This window comes from Elaeis guineensis, chromosome 15, assembly GCF_000442705.2.
Source record: "Elaeis guineensis isolate ETL-2024a chromosome 15, EG11, whole genome shotgun sequence".
Classification (NCBI taxonomy): Eukaryota; Viridiplantae; Streptophyta; class Magnoliopsida; order Arecales; family Arecaceae; genus Elaeis; species Elaeis guineensis.
The window spans coordinates 57,939,603-57,953,219 of record NC_026007.2 but is presented as its reverse complement, the minus strand read 5'-3'; the positions used below and the strand labels follow the sequence as shown (position 1 = coordinate 57,953,219).

At 47.2% G+C, this 13,617-nt stretch overlaps 1 protein-coding gene across 1 annotated transcript; it reads left to right on the top strand.

The window, feature by feature from the left end:
• The first annotated feature begins 9,144 nt into the window (after positions 1–9,144).
• On the top strand, positions 9,145–11,005 carry LOC105032240 (uncharacterized). The gene is made up of 2 exons (XM_010906623.2): positions 9,145–9,359; positions 10,050–11,005. Exons 1-2 carry the CDS (start codon positions 9,209–9,211, stop codon positions 10,778–10,780), a joined length of 882 nt encoding a protein of 293 aa, XP_010904925.1. The 5' UTR covers positions 9,145–9,208; the 3' UTR covers positions 10,781–11,005.
• The last annotated feature ends 2,612 nt before the right edge of the window (positions 11,006–13,617 follow it).

Sequence of the window (13,617 nt, the reverse complement as noted above, 5' to 3'; positions counted from 1 at the left end):
CGAGCGGGTGCACCGATCGCTTTCGAACCCTTCCCGATCCAGAAAGTCGATTCCGACGAGTAGTCAGAGTATCTGCTCCGTTGTTTTTATTTTATTTTTGTTTCGCCTTTGATACTTGCAATCGGATTTCGGTCCAATTTTGTAAGTCTAACTTCAACTAAATGAAATCGAAGATTTTTCAATTTTTTTCCTGCATGCGGTTCAAAATGTATGTCTCGTCGAGACATCCCCGAGGGTATAGGTCGTAGATCTGACATACCTCGTTAGGACGTTTGGTGGGATCCAGCGTAGTTAATCAAGGTAGTCAGTAGCGTGCGCCATGCTAAGGGCAGAGGAAGCCCCGATCGCAGACCGGCATCCTGACTGTCATACAGATTGCGTAGGATCCGATGGTCGAGAGCCATTTGATGCAGTTAGCTTGGGTGTCGACTGTAGGTCGAGCATCCGTCGTCCATACCTTGGTCGGACATGCACGTCGAGTCGGGTGTCGACCAATCTTCAAACGTAGCTTGTTGACACGATCATTCCGTAGAATCTGATAGTCGAGTAGTGTCCGACGTATTTGGTTAGGATAACGATGACAAGTCGAATATCCATTGTCTGGCCCTTGGTCAGGCATATACGTCACGATGTATGATAAATGGTGGCCAGTCGAATATCCTTCGATCGATCGTGACCAAGTCGGTATGTCACAAGTGCGACCTCGATCGTCTTGGCATTTTGTCCTTCTTAGTCGAAGCCAAGTCGGCAAGTTAGCCAGCTGACCGAGAGTCGACTGTGGAAGGAGCGCGGCTTCAACTTAGAGAGGTTTCATCGCCAGCACTGGCCTTCCGTTAGTGTAGGTAGAACGGTTCTCATAAGAGTTCGATGTGTCATCGGCGATCGGGCCGTAGGTTCCCAACGAAACGTGAGGCCCAAGTCAGAGCATCGGGGCTCGTACTTCTGACGAGGGCTAACCCACGACAGAGATCCGAACTTTGTTGACTCTGGGGTTTTGAAGAATGGGAGGCATCTCTCAGCTGATCGAGAAATGAATCGACTGAGTGCGATGATCCTTCCATTGAGCTGCTGTACTTTCATTTTGGTGTTCAGATGCCGCATGTCGATAATCGCTTTTATCTTCTCGAGGTTGGCCTTAATTCCAAGTTGAGAAATGAGAAACCCAAGGAACTTCTCCAAAGTCACTCCGAAGGCGCACTTGGTCGGATTTAGCTTCATCCGATGTCGCCGAAGCGTGCAAAAAGTTTCTTCCAGGTCTTGGACGTGATCTGAAGCCTGTGCGCTCTTCACCAATATGTCGTCCACGTACACCTCCATGTTGCCCTCGATTTGAGCTTTGAAGACCTTATTGATGAGTCACTGGTAAGTGGTTCTGGCTTTCTTCAGACTGAAGGGCATCACTCTGTAACAGTAAAGGCCCTTAGCGATCACGAAGGCCGTATGCTCTTCATCCTCGGGCACCATCCGGATCTGGTTATATCCGACAAAGGCATCCATGAAGCTGAGCAGTTGATGATCGAACATCGCATCCACCAGTTGGTCGATCTTCGACAGTGGGAAGCTGTCCTTCGGACAGGCTCGATTCAGGTTGGTGTAGTCGATACAGATCCTCCACTTTCCGTTGGCTTTCTTCACCATGACGACATTGGCGAGCTAGTCGGGATATGTGGTTTCTCTGATGAAGCCCGCCTCGAGTAGTTTGTCTACTTCCTTGTCGATGGCCTTCTGTCTTTCGGGGGCGAAAGATCATTTCTTCTGTCTCACCGGCCTCATGCCAAGGGTGATGTTGAGTCGGTGAGTCATTATTTTCAGACGGATGTCGGACATATCCGCTGCCAACCAAGCGAATATGTCGGCGTTGGCTTTCAATAGCTCTATCAACTGCTGTCACTCTGGGTCGGACAATTGCGACTTGACCCAGATCACTTGTTCAGGATTCTTTGCCATCGAGATGGAAATCAGCTGTTCAGCCGGTTCACCCCGTTCCTCCTCTTCCTGTTGGTCCAACTTATCGACCGATAGGGAATCCTTCGATTTATTATTTTGAGTTGAGATTTGGAAGCATCATCGACCAAGCCGTTGATCCCCGCACATTTTTCCAGCTCCGTTTTTAGTCGGAAACTGGACCAGCAAGTGATACGTCAAGACTATCGCTCTGAGAGCGTTTAGTCCGAGTCTTTCAAGTATGGCATTGTAGGTCGAAGGTACTCGGACGACCGTGAAGGTCAAGTAGACGGTGCTTTATCGTGGTTCGGCCCTAGCTATCACAGGAAGAGCAATTTCTCCTTCCACTGCGACGGCATCCCCGGTGAAACCTACTAGGGGCGTAGAGACTCTCCTGAGTCGGTTGGTCGACAGTCGCATTCGGGAGAAGGTCGAGTAAAATAAAATATTAGTCGAGCTTCCATTATCGACAAGAATCCTTTTTACATCATAATTTGCTATTATTGCCGAGACAACAACAGCGTCATCATGGAGAGTTTGGATTCCCCAAGCATCTTCATCTGTAAAAATGATTACATCATCCTGACATGGCTTCTTCATCGACTCTCCTTCAGCAGTTGTCCCTCGGTCCAGTCATTTGAAGATCATGTAGATGACTCTGGCAGTAGACTGATTGTTTGCTATCTTTTCAGTCGGTTGGGGTTGTCGGTCGGGAAGGGGTCGAGTCGGCGGGTCCTTTCGATACTTTTCGAGATACCCTCATCGTATGAGAGCCTCTATTTCATCCTTGAGTTGGATGCATTACTCGGTGTTGTGACCGTAACCCTGATGGAATCGACAATATTTTCTTCGATCGCGGCCCTTTGCCTTCAGAGGCGGAGGCCGTCGCAGATATTTCGCTCCTTCGATCTCTATCAGGATCTGCGCACGAGGAGCGGAGAGAGGGGTGTAGGAGTCATACCTGCAATGCGTCGGTCTCGGACTCTGTCGTCGGGGCGATCTCAGGCTCCATCGTCGGGACGAGACCCGTTTATCGATCGGGGGCCTGCTGGGTTCAGCATGAGCCCAATTTTTCTTTCACTTCTCCTTCTGACCTTTGCTCTTGTTAGGATTTGACACCTCGAGATTCAACCCACATTGAGCCCATAACGAGGTTTGCAATGAAAAATGGAGTCCAACGAGATCAAGATCACCTGAAACGGAGCTCGGATGGAGGAGATACGAGCTTTTAAAGTAGGCACAAGATTCGAGGCGGTGGAGGACCGTCGGCGACCGGTGGCGGGCGGCAGCGGCGCGGCCGCAGGCGGCGATGCGCGAGACGCGCTACCCAGGCCCATGCGGGATGCGCAACCCAGGCCCGCGGCCCAGGCGGGCGCACGGCCCAGGCGCGCGCAGGCCCGCGCGTAGGAGCGGGCCGGCCCAGGCCAGCGGCCTGCTGGCCCTTTGCACCAATCCACCGTGGACCGGGAGGTCCACGGCTGGGGCTGTGGACCGCGTGAGCATTTCCCATGCATTTCTCGCGGTCCACGATACTATTTCATAGACCGGAGTGCGATCGAAGGGTCCAGGTGGCTCCCGATCTTGATCCGACGGTCTGGGATGTGATTTGGGTTGATTAAGGAGTCCTAATCATGATCTAAGTCATGATTAAGGTCTATAAAAAGCCCTGTACATAGAGTAAAGGGTGTGGTTGGTTTTCTCGCACCGTACGAACCCGAGAAGAAAGAGAAAGGTGGAAGCGTTGTTGTGAGAGAAGGAGCAGGGCTCCTGGACAGCGGTCGCCAGGTACTTCAGGGGTTCAGGGGGTCTTCCAAGAGAGAGAGAGCTTTTGTGAGGGAAACTTCTAGTGAGAGAGAATTGGGTGTACAAGGGTTGAGGGTGAGGTCTCCTCTTGTAAAATTTTCTTTTTCATAGTGAAGTTTGCATGCCCCGTGGAGGCGAGTCTTTTTGTGGCTGATCCACATATTTTGATTGTTTTTCTTTTTGTTTTGTTTCTTCTTTCTTCCTGCTGCATCGCGTGGTACTAAAAAGATCTTGAGAGGTGGTGTCCTGGCCAGACATCCACCCCACAAGTGGTATCAGAGCAAGGTGGTACGAGGATGCAGATTGCAGCGGTGGTGAGCAAGATTGAAGATGGAGAAGACAGGAACAATCAAGATGGAGATCAACAAGTTTGATGGTAAGAGCAAGTTCTCCTTGTGGCAGGCAAGGGTGAAGGACGTGCTCATCCAATAGGGGTTGATCGATGCTTTCTTGTGCGATGAGAAGCCGACCACCATGGAGGTGCGGGATTGGAAGAGGCTACAGATGCAGGCGGTGAGTACCATCCGCATGTACCTGACGGATAAGGTGGTGATCCATGTGCTGAGCGAGACTTCTCCGACGGTGCTGTGGTCGAAGCTCGAGGAGTTGTACATGGCGAAATCTCTCACCAACACTCTTTTTCTCTGGAGGTAGTTTTACCAACTGCGGATGACTGAGGGACAGAGCGTGCAGGAGCATCTCAGCCACTTCCAGAAGATCCTCACCGACCTTCTCAGCGTTGGCGAGAATGTTGAGGAGAAGACCAGGGCGCTGATTTTGCTGACGTCGCTTCCCCCTTCGTACGAGTCCTTGGTGATTGTTCTTCTAGTGGGGAAGAGCACTATCAAGATGGACGAGGTCACGCGGTGATACTCCAGAACGAGGTTCTCAGGAGGGAGAACCCAGCTTCGAGCTCAGGTGGCGGTAGCTCAGCTTTGGTGGCTTCTGGAGGAGCAGGAGGCGGTAGACGGAGCGACAGGAGATCGCAACGAGAGTGGTCTAAGTCCAGGAGGGACTTGAGCAAAATCAGGTGTTACCGGTGTGAGGAGTTAGGGCATCTAGCCAGAGATTGCCCTCAACTCAAAAATCAGATGGTGGCTGCTGTAGCGACGGCCGGCAGTGATTCAGATGGAGATGTCCTAGAGATATCTGACGAGGTATCTACTTCTTCCCAGCAGTGGATATTAGATTCTGCATGCCCCTATCATGTATATTGCAGAGAGGAGCAGCTTGACTCCTTGGAGAATAGTGAGGGCACTGTATATCTGCCGGATGGATCGAGCTGTGCGATCAGAGGCATTGGGACGGTCAGCTGGAGGACACATGACGGTGTAGTGAAGAGATTGGGGGAGGTCCGATACATATCCGATTTCAGACGGAATCTTATCTCACTTAGCAGACTGGATTTGAGAGGCTACAGGATGGTAGCTTGTAGAAGAATCCTGAGGGTATTATGCGGCGATAGGATTGTGCTGGAGGGAAAGAAGGAGAGCAGAAAATATTATTACCTGACAGGGAACCCAGTGCGAGGTGGAGCTTTGGGAGCCAGGTGGAGCCCAGAGTGAGGTGGACCTCCAGGAGGCGGATCGGGCACGAGATAGGAGATTCGGGAGGATGAGAGGCGACGTCGCAAGGTGAGATTCCTATTGCCGCAGGATGATGCCCCGAGCAGGTCTCAGGTCAGGAGGAGCACAGCATACGACGGAGATAGGATCGAGCAGCCTGGCTCGACTCCCATGTTTGCCCATCCATGATCAGCAGGCGATTACCCCAGGGCATGAGGGCGAGGAGATCCAGAAGCTCTTGGAGTTTGGAGGAGGCCGAATATCGAGTCGAGGTAGAGATTGTTAGGATTTGACACCTCGAGATTCAGCTCATATTGAGCTCACAGCGAGGTTCGCGACGAAAAATGGAGTCCAACGAGACCAAGATCACTTGAAATGGAGCTCGGATGGAGGAGATACGAGCTTTTGAAGTCGGCACGAGATTCGAGGTGGCAGAGGACCACCGGCGACCAGTGGCGGGCGGCAGCGGCGCGGCCGCAGGCGGCGGCGCTCGGGATGCGCGACCCAGGAGGGCGTGCGGCCCAGCTGGGCGCGCGGCCCAGGCACGCGCAGGCCCACGTGCGGGAGCGGGCTGGCCCAGGCCAGCGGCCTGCTGGCCCTGTGCACCGATCCACTATGGACCAGGAGGTCCACGGCTGGGCCTGTGGACCGCGTGGGTGTTTCTCACGCATTTCTCATGGTCCACGACATTATTCCATGGACCGGAGCACGATCGGAGGGCCCAAGTGGCTCCCGATCTTGATCCGATGGTCTGGGACGTGATTTGGGTTGATTAAGGAGTCCTAATCATGATCTAAGTCGTAATTAAGGTCTATAAAAAGCCCTGTACACAGAGTAAAGGGTGTGGTTGGTTTTCTCACGCCGTACGAACCCGAGAAAAAAAAGTGAGGCGGAAGCGTTGCTGTGAGAGAAGGAGCAGGGCTCCTGGACAGCGGTCGCCAGGTACTTCAGGGGTTCAGGGGGTTTTCCAAGAGAGAGAGAGCTTTTGTGAAGGAAACTTCTAGTGAGAGAGAATTGGATGTACAAGGGTTGAGGGTGAGGTCTCCTCTTGTAAAATTTTCTTTTTCATAGTGAAGTTTGCATGCCCCGTGGAGGCGAGCCCTTTTGTGGCTGATCCACGTATTTTGATTATTTTTTCTTTTATTTTATTTCTTCTTTCTTCCTACTGCATCGCGTGGTACTGAAAAGATCTTGGAAGGTGGTGTCCTGGCCAGACATCCACCTAACAGCTCTCGATCAGGCACCGATCGGAAGCTCCTTCATCCGTGCGCATGTATTTGTACGCATGCTCCAGCAATTCGGCATATATCCGGAGGAGGATCTTATCCAAAAAATATATGAATCGGGACCCCCTTAGCCCCCTCTTCATGGTCGAGATAGCCATGTCTTCGTTGAGGTCTCGAACCTCAAGTGTGGCCACATTGAATCGGGCCATAAAGTGTCGGAGTGTCTCATTTTCTCCCTACTTAAGAGAGAAAAGACTGTCCGAGGTTCGTGGCGGTTTCTGGCTGGTGCTGAAATGAGCCACGAAGAATGCTTGAGCTGTCCGAAGGAGTGGATACCTCCTGAGCGGAGATCGAAGTACCAGGTCCTGGCAGCTTTACGAAGTGTGGCGGAAAAGCCGATGCAGAGGAAGGCATCGGTTGCCCCTTGAATTGTCATGAGAGCCTTGTAGCTCTCCAGATGGTCAACTGGATCGATGGAGCCGTCGTAAGGCTCCACATGAGGCATCTTGAACCGATTAGGGATTGGTTCGTCGAGGATAAATTGAGAGAGAGGTTGGGTGGTCCGGAAGTCGACGTCGTTTGAAGATTTCTGACCATCCATCTGGAGCTGGGCAAACCGACGGTCGATTTCTTTGAACTTACGTTCGTAGTCATCTAACCGTCGGTGTTGAGAAACCCAGGGGTCGAACCTCTCGACGAATTTGAGAGGGAGGTGGACGGTGTCCGCAGCCGCTTCTCCTTCCTCGCTTGCTCCAGCTGGGAAGGAGAGGAATGCCGAGACCAGCACCGTGGCCGCCTCCCCCCTTCTCGGTGGGAGTGCTGAGATGACTGCTCTTGAGGAGGAGATGGAAGTTGATGCGGGCATCGGTGGCTGCTTTTGGACGGTATCGGGTGCGCCGCCGATTGTTCCGCCAGCGGTTGCGGCAACTGGGTTAGTTGTTGTTGGAGGTTTTTGATCGCGTCCATCAGAACAGTCATTTGCCGCACGATCGCCGCAATCTATACCTCCGTGGTCACCACAAGATGCGGAGAGCTTGGTTCCACCATAGAGGGTAAAGGAGGAGCCTCTTCCCGACGGGAAGAGTGCCTCGCCGATCCGATAGCTCTCGATCACTGAGCCTTGATTTTTGTCATTTCGAGAGACTTTTCAAGCTCTATGAAGCTCGCTGTCTTACCGCCGCTGCGGCCGACTCCCCTACCTGGCACGCCAAATCTGTTGCGGCCAATCCCCTCGTCGCCTGATCGTCGGGAACGCGCATCTGCAAGAAAAGTCCTCACTGACCGGAGATATCTCCGGTGGGGACCCTCCGATGCTTAAGTCAAAGAGGAAACTAGGCAACAGTGAAAAAATCAGGGGCTTAGCGAGAGAGAGAGCTTACCAAAATCGTTGCCTTACCCCGTTTTATAGTAGAATGCTGTATGGTCCCGCCATTAATGGTGTGGACAACTGGGGAGTTGTCAAATCGTCGTGGGCTATCAAATCGTCGTGGGCTGTCAGGTCATTAAAATTAACCCATGTCCTTGGCAGGACAAGCCCCCATGGCGGTCGTATAGCATGTCCTTGGCAGGACAACAGCCCATGGCGGTTGTACAGCGTTTGGACGGACTGGCCGACTATATGTCGGTATTTGGTTGTCGGGACATCGGGTGATGACTCGGAAACACCGTCGGCTGATCTAGTGCCTTGTGAAAGTCGGATGTCGGCTGTCATCCCCGACAGTGAGTCGGTGATATGGATTCGGCCGCTCGGTCGGTTAGAAATAGTATTGGCCTGTTTGACCGACATACCTTTGGCTGGATATTGTCGGCAGTCATTGTCGGAGTCGTCTGTCCGTCCAGTGGGTAGAGTCGGACGTTGGTCAGACCGTTTCGAAGATAAATCGGCATATAAAAATCAGCCGGTATATCCCAACACCAAGTAACCAGTTCTCTCGTTACTCAGATTAATTGAGCTGGCTCCTCTTTCTCAACAATCCCAAATGGAGCTGTCAGTCTGCCAGTTTGCCTCTCCTTTGGTCTATTGTGATCAGTACTCCTATAGATACATGCTACAATGCTATATTTTCTCTAGGGTCTTGTAAATTCTATCATCACCACTTCAATCTGCTACTGCTCAGGATGCTTACTTTCTGAACTGCAGCATCAAATTACAAGTAAAAAGCATATACTTTTCTCCTACTAGTCTGCTTTACATGTACCTGTACCTATCAGATGCTCTCTATCATCTGATGAGCATAATCTTTTCAATTCTTAGATTTAATTTCTGCAAATCATACTGCCATTTAGACGTTCCAGATTGAGAGGCGATCAAAGCAATTGAAAGATCAACAATCCATCTTTGGTGGCTACCTTGATTCCATGTCATCAGTGACAAGGGATGCAACAAATGAACCAAATCCATAAAACTACAAGGCAATCACATGGCTTCAAGGTCTCATAGCCACAAATATGCATCACCAACGTGGAACTTTACATTGTTGACAGCTGTTGAATGTCCATTGGTCCATGTCAGAAAGCTAAAAGTAAAGTATATCCAAGTTGGATTGGATTCAAATTCTTGTGGTATAGCTTTTATGTCTCTGTCCATATATAAATCTATAGCTCCCTATCCTTCTCCATCCTTGGCCACACAAACCTGGATCAAAGAATTCATTTCCTAGCAGCGCAGCAATGGAGGCATCCTGTTTCCTCATCTCCAAATCCTTCAACAAAACCCTAGACCTGGTTCCATCCCTCAAGCCCAAACTACCCATCTTCCATAAGAAAAGGTACAGCCAACGGCTCCATGGAACTGGTGGGGGCCATTCTTCTGTCTCAACCTGTGAGTGCTCAAATCACCATCTTTTTGGGGAAGAAAAAATTTCTGATGAAAAGTTATTTATGATATCTTGTTCACTTGTTTTCACCTAATAAAAAAAGCAGCCTGATATTTTTAATAAATTTATAATTATGTTTTTTCCCTGCATTTTGTTTTTGTTGGTAACAATTATGCTTTTCTTTAAGAGCTTAGGTGCTTTTGGTTCCTGTCTTTCTCAAGAATCATTATATTTCTGCTCTACAGAATAGTCTATGATCAATGACGACGAGAGCATGAAAATTTTAGCATTATCAGTAATCAATGGTTATTGGCTCTCATCAAAAGGTCATCTTTATGGATTAAAATATAGTCAAATGGATTGTTTTTCTTTTGATAATGTTGATTTTAGATTGGGTCAAATGAATCATATTCTATGGGAGTAAGTTAATGTCGATAATTAATATGAACTCGGACAATCCTCGATGGATTAAAATACAGTTTAGTGACTTGCATTTGAATCATAGATGTTCAAGTGCCCACAGTCTTTGACCCCATGATGCCTACTCAAACAATAAGTTGCATCAATTCATTGGGCTTCACAACTAATTAAGTCTCAAGTGTCTAAAGCCCATGCTTGGTCCTGAGCATTGTAAGTAGTGTCTCCCCTTCCTTTATTTGAGGTTCTCACCACTGTTGGTAACTGCAAACTCACAGGTTGCAATCTGCAAGCACAATCACCGGACGACAATGCCGAGCCATTACTGAAATCAGACTGGCGATCCTTTCGAGCAAGGCTAGTTGCTGGTGAACATGCATCACTTGATTCTGATACTGTAGATCAAAGGCCATCACCTACAACACTTGGTGACAAATGGGCTCACCCCCTCCATGAACCTGAGAAGGGGTGCCTCCTCATTGCCACCGAGAAGCTCAACGGTGTTCACATCTTTGAACAGACCGTTATACTACTTCTCTCGACCGGCCCATTGGGGCCGACCGGCATCATACTGAACCGGCCGTCCCTTATGTCCATCAAGGAGACCCAGTGGACAAATATGGACATCGACCAGATGTTCTCGGACCGGCCCTTGTTCTTCGGTGGGCCATTGGAGGAGAGCCTTTTCTTGGTGGGCCCCCAAAGGGAGGATGATGGGGTAGGGAGGAGTGGAGTGTTTGAGGAAGTGATGAAGGGGTTGTACTATGGGACTAAGGAGAGTCTGGGATGTGCTGCTGAGATGGTCAAGAGGAATGCAGTTGGGATGGGAGACTTCAGGTTCTTTGATGGGTACTGTGGGTGGGAGAAGGAGCAGTTGAAGGAAGAGATAAGAGCTGGATTTTGGAGGGTGGTGGCTTGCAGCCCAAATGTTATTGGGCTTGCCAGTGTTGGAAATGTTGGACTATGGGAGAATGTATTGGGCCTTGTTGGGGAAAGGAAGGTGTGGTGACCTAACTAAAAGAAGGCAAAGAGAAGAGTAGCTCTAAGCATTTAATTGTCTTTTGAGTAATTCTTGAAATGGAGGGGCCCTGGTCCATTTATCTGTTTACCTAACATGGGGTCAAATGAGACTCTTCACCACCTCACTGGATGTAGTTCATGTATTCTTTTCATTTGGTTATTGTTAGATTCCTATGATTGGCCGCCAATTAATAAATCTAATATGTCAGGTATCTGTGGCCGGTGATCTGAGTCCATGAGAAGGGCAACCCAACTTCTGATCCTAGTTTGCCAACCACTGAATGATTAGGGCATGTTGATCGAAAATTCAACAACCGGTCCCTCGATTTGATTGTAATTGAATTTTTTGTTTTTTCACCAGTGTATAAAATTTTTTGCATGTGCTAGGCACAAATGTGTGTAAAATTAATCTAGCCTAGATTAAAATGAAACATTGCCAGGTTGTAATAGTTAAAGGACAGTCAAACATGGGTTGGGGAACTAATTTTCTATGGGGGAAAAAAAGAAAACAAAAGATGATAGAGTCACCAAATTCAGCTGATACTCATGCATTTTTCTTGACATGCATGTTATCACTGTTATTGAAAAAAGCTTTTTTTTCTTTCATTTATAATCAAAACCATTAGTGTTCAATTGTCTATTGGTTTATGTATATGAAATCCTTACCCTGTTCTTCCTCGGAAGACTAGGGCTTCTATCTATGTTGAGCTAGATTCGACTGGACCCGACAACTTCGACCTGACCCATATTTTGGAATCCAAACCAAGAAACTGCGACTTGATTTGTACTTAAGTGGGGCATGGATCCAGAAAAATTTTGGAGAAGTATGGTGAGGAAGATTGATATGTATTCCTCTCATTGCTTATGAATCCAGCAAGAGTTAGTTATAATAATTGCTGTTTGTAAATAAGTGTTGTTCTTCAAGCCAATCAAGGTTCCAAACTTCCACCTGGAATTCAAGGCATGCGTTTAAGGAGACAAAAGAGCAATGTGATATCCCACTGGTGGATGAAAAGTATGATACAACTTTTGAAAATTTTCACTTGTGACCAACTTTAAGAAAAGATTGAATTAAAACCATTCCTTCTTATACAATTTGGATCTATGTTTGTTGCTTGTTTCTTTTCATAATTTTCTTCTTTGATGATTGGATGGTAGTTCTAGATTGGACTTGAGACCTTAAGATCAACAAAGAGGCTCTACATAATTGTAAATGGAAGTTAAAATTGAATGTCTTGAAATGGATAGTCTATTTGAAAGAGTATGGTGAAGTGTCATAATGTGGCCACAGGTCATAGTATTAGCAGTATATTTGCTTTCGTTGTTCTCATGAATAAAACTAAAGCTTTCAATTGAAGCATTGCAAGGAAAACTGATGAACATAGCATATCACTATTTAAAGTTAAATGCATGAGACATACGGGGATCTTGAAGGCAGTTGGTGCATGGAAAATGACAGCATTTATGGCAAACTCGTGAGCCTAGATGATGCCTTAAGGGAAGAAAGGGACCACATATTTGAATGCATCTGCATGATACTTAGATTTATGTAGTCACAATGTATTCCTTCATCTTTTAATGTATAATCTAAGCGTTGGTTACCCATTTTCACCAATGTATGCACAAGAAATCCCAACTACTTCCAAAATGCATTGCATGGGAATTTCATACAGCCAGTAATGAAGCCTTGTAGCAACTGGCATTAACAGAGAGAGCATTTGAAGCTTGTGGAACACCAATTTAAGGCAAGTGTGACACAATAAATGCAACAAACCAACCTTGCACATGACAAGAACTAGATTACTAAGAGATTGATATGATAGATAGGCAATGAAAGCATTGACACATAAGCGAAATCAAGATTCAAGAGATCCTTGCAAAAGATAAATATGACCACCTCTATGTATATGTATACATTTATGACCATCATAACCTCAAAAGCAAATCATGGATTTGGAATCATGTTCTAGGTGGTATAATTAAGATCTACCTACCCACGGGTCCCAGGAGACATGGAACTCGTCAAATCATAGATTTTGGATGCCACCGGCAGAAAGGCTATTTTAGGAAAAAAAAATTATGATCGAACCGACCATGGAAGGAATTATGGTCAGAACGTCATCGTCTGCCACGTGCATATATTGGGACATCCATAAAAAAAGAGACGGTTATATGATGTTTATCTAAACTGTTCAAATACCCCTATGATTTTTTCATTCCTCTTTTTTTAGTATTTTAATACATGCGCGTAAGTGCATGCAACCACCTATCTTTTAATGGACATTCCCGAAGCATGTCCAACCATAATTTTTTCATGATCTGCCCGACTATAAAAGTTTTATCGCTATTTTAGCCTTTTGATTTGCAAAGAACAAAATCTTTGTGGCAAAAGGGCTAAACTTCACGTGCAGCAATTTGGTACTACAGTCTTTTTTTGTGTAAGGAAAACTCATTATTTTATTTTAGGATTGGAAACTAAAATAAAACTTCACTTAAATTCAAGCATCATTTATCAGGATATTTTGCCACCTCTAGAGAGAGATTATAACCTCTTGATATGAAGTGATGTACATGGGTATACGTACACATACATACACCGACAGAGAGAGAGAGAGAGAGAGAGATAGATATGTTTGAAATCTCTTAAGAAATGCATTATGGGACATATATAGTTACATATCTATGAGTATATTATAGATTAGTTGCACAAGTATGATCTGAATTTCAATTGGATCCGATCCTTAGCTAGCATAATTAGGGCATTTTAAGCTTAGAATTAAGGGGTTTGGTATAAATTATTATTCAGCTTATCAATATACGTAGGTC

Bases quoted from the DNA above. Each gene is read 5' to 3' on its own strand.
- LOC105032240 (XM_010906623.2), top strand. From the start codon at position 9,209: ATGGAGGCATCCTGTTTCCTCATCTCCAAATCCTTCAACAAAACCCTA. The intron at 9,360-10,049 runs GTGAGTGCTCAA...GCAAACTCACAG, and splicing joins CCATTCTTCTGTCTCAACCT to GTTGCAATCTGCAAGCACAA.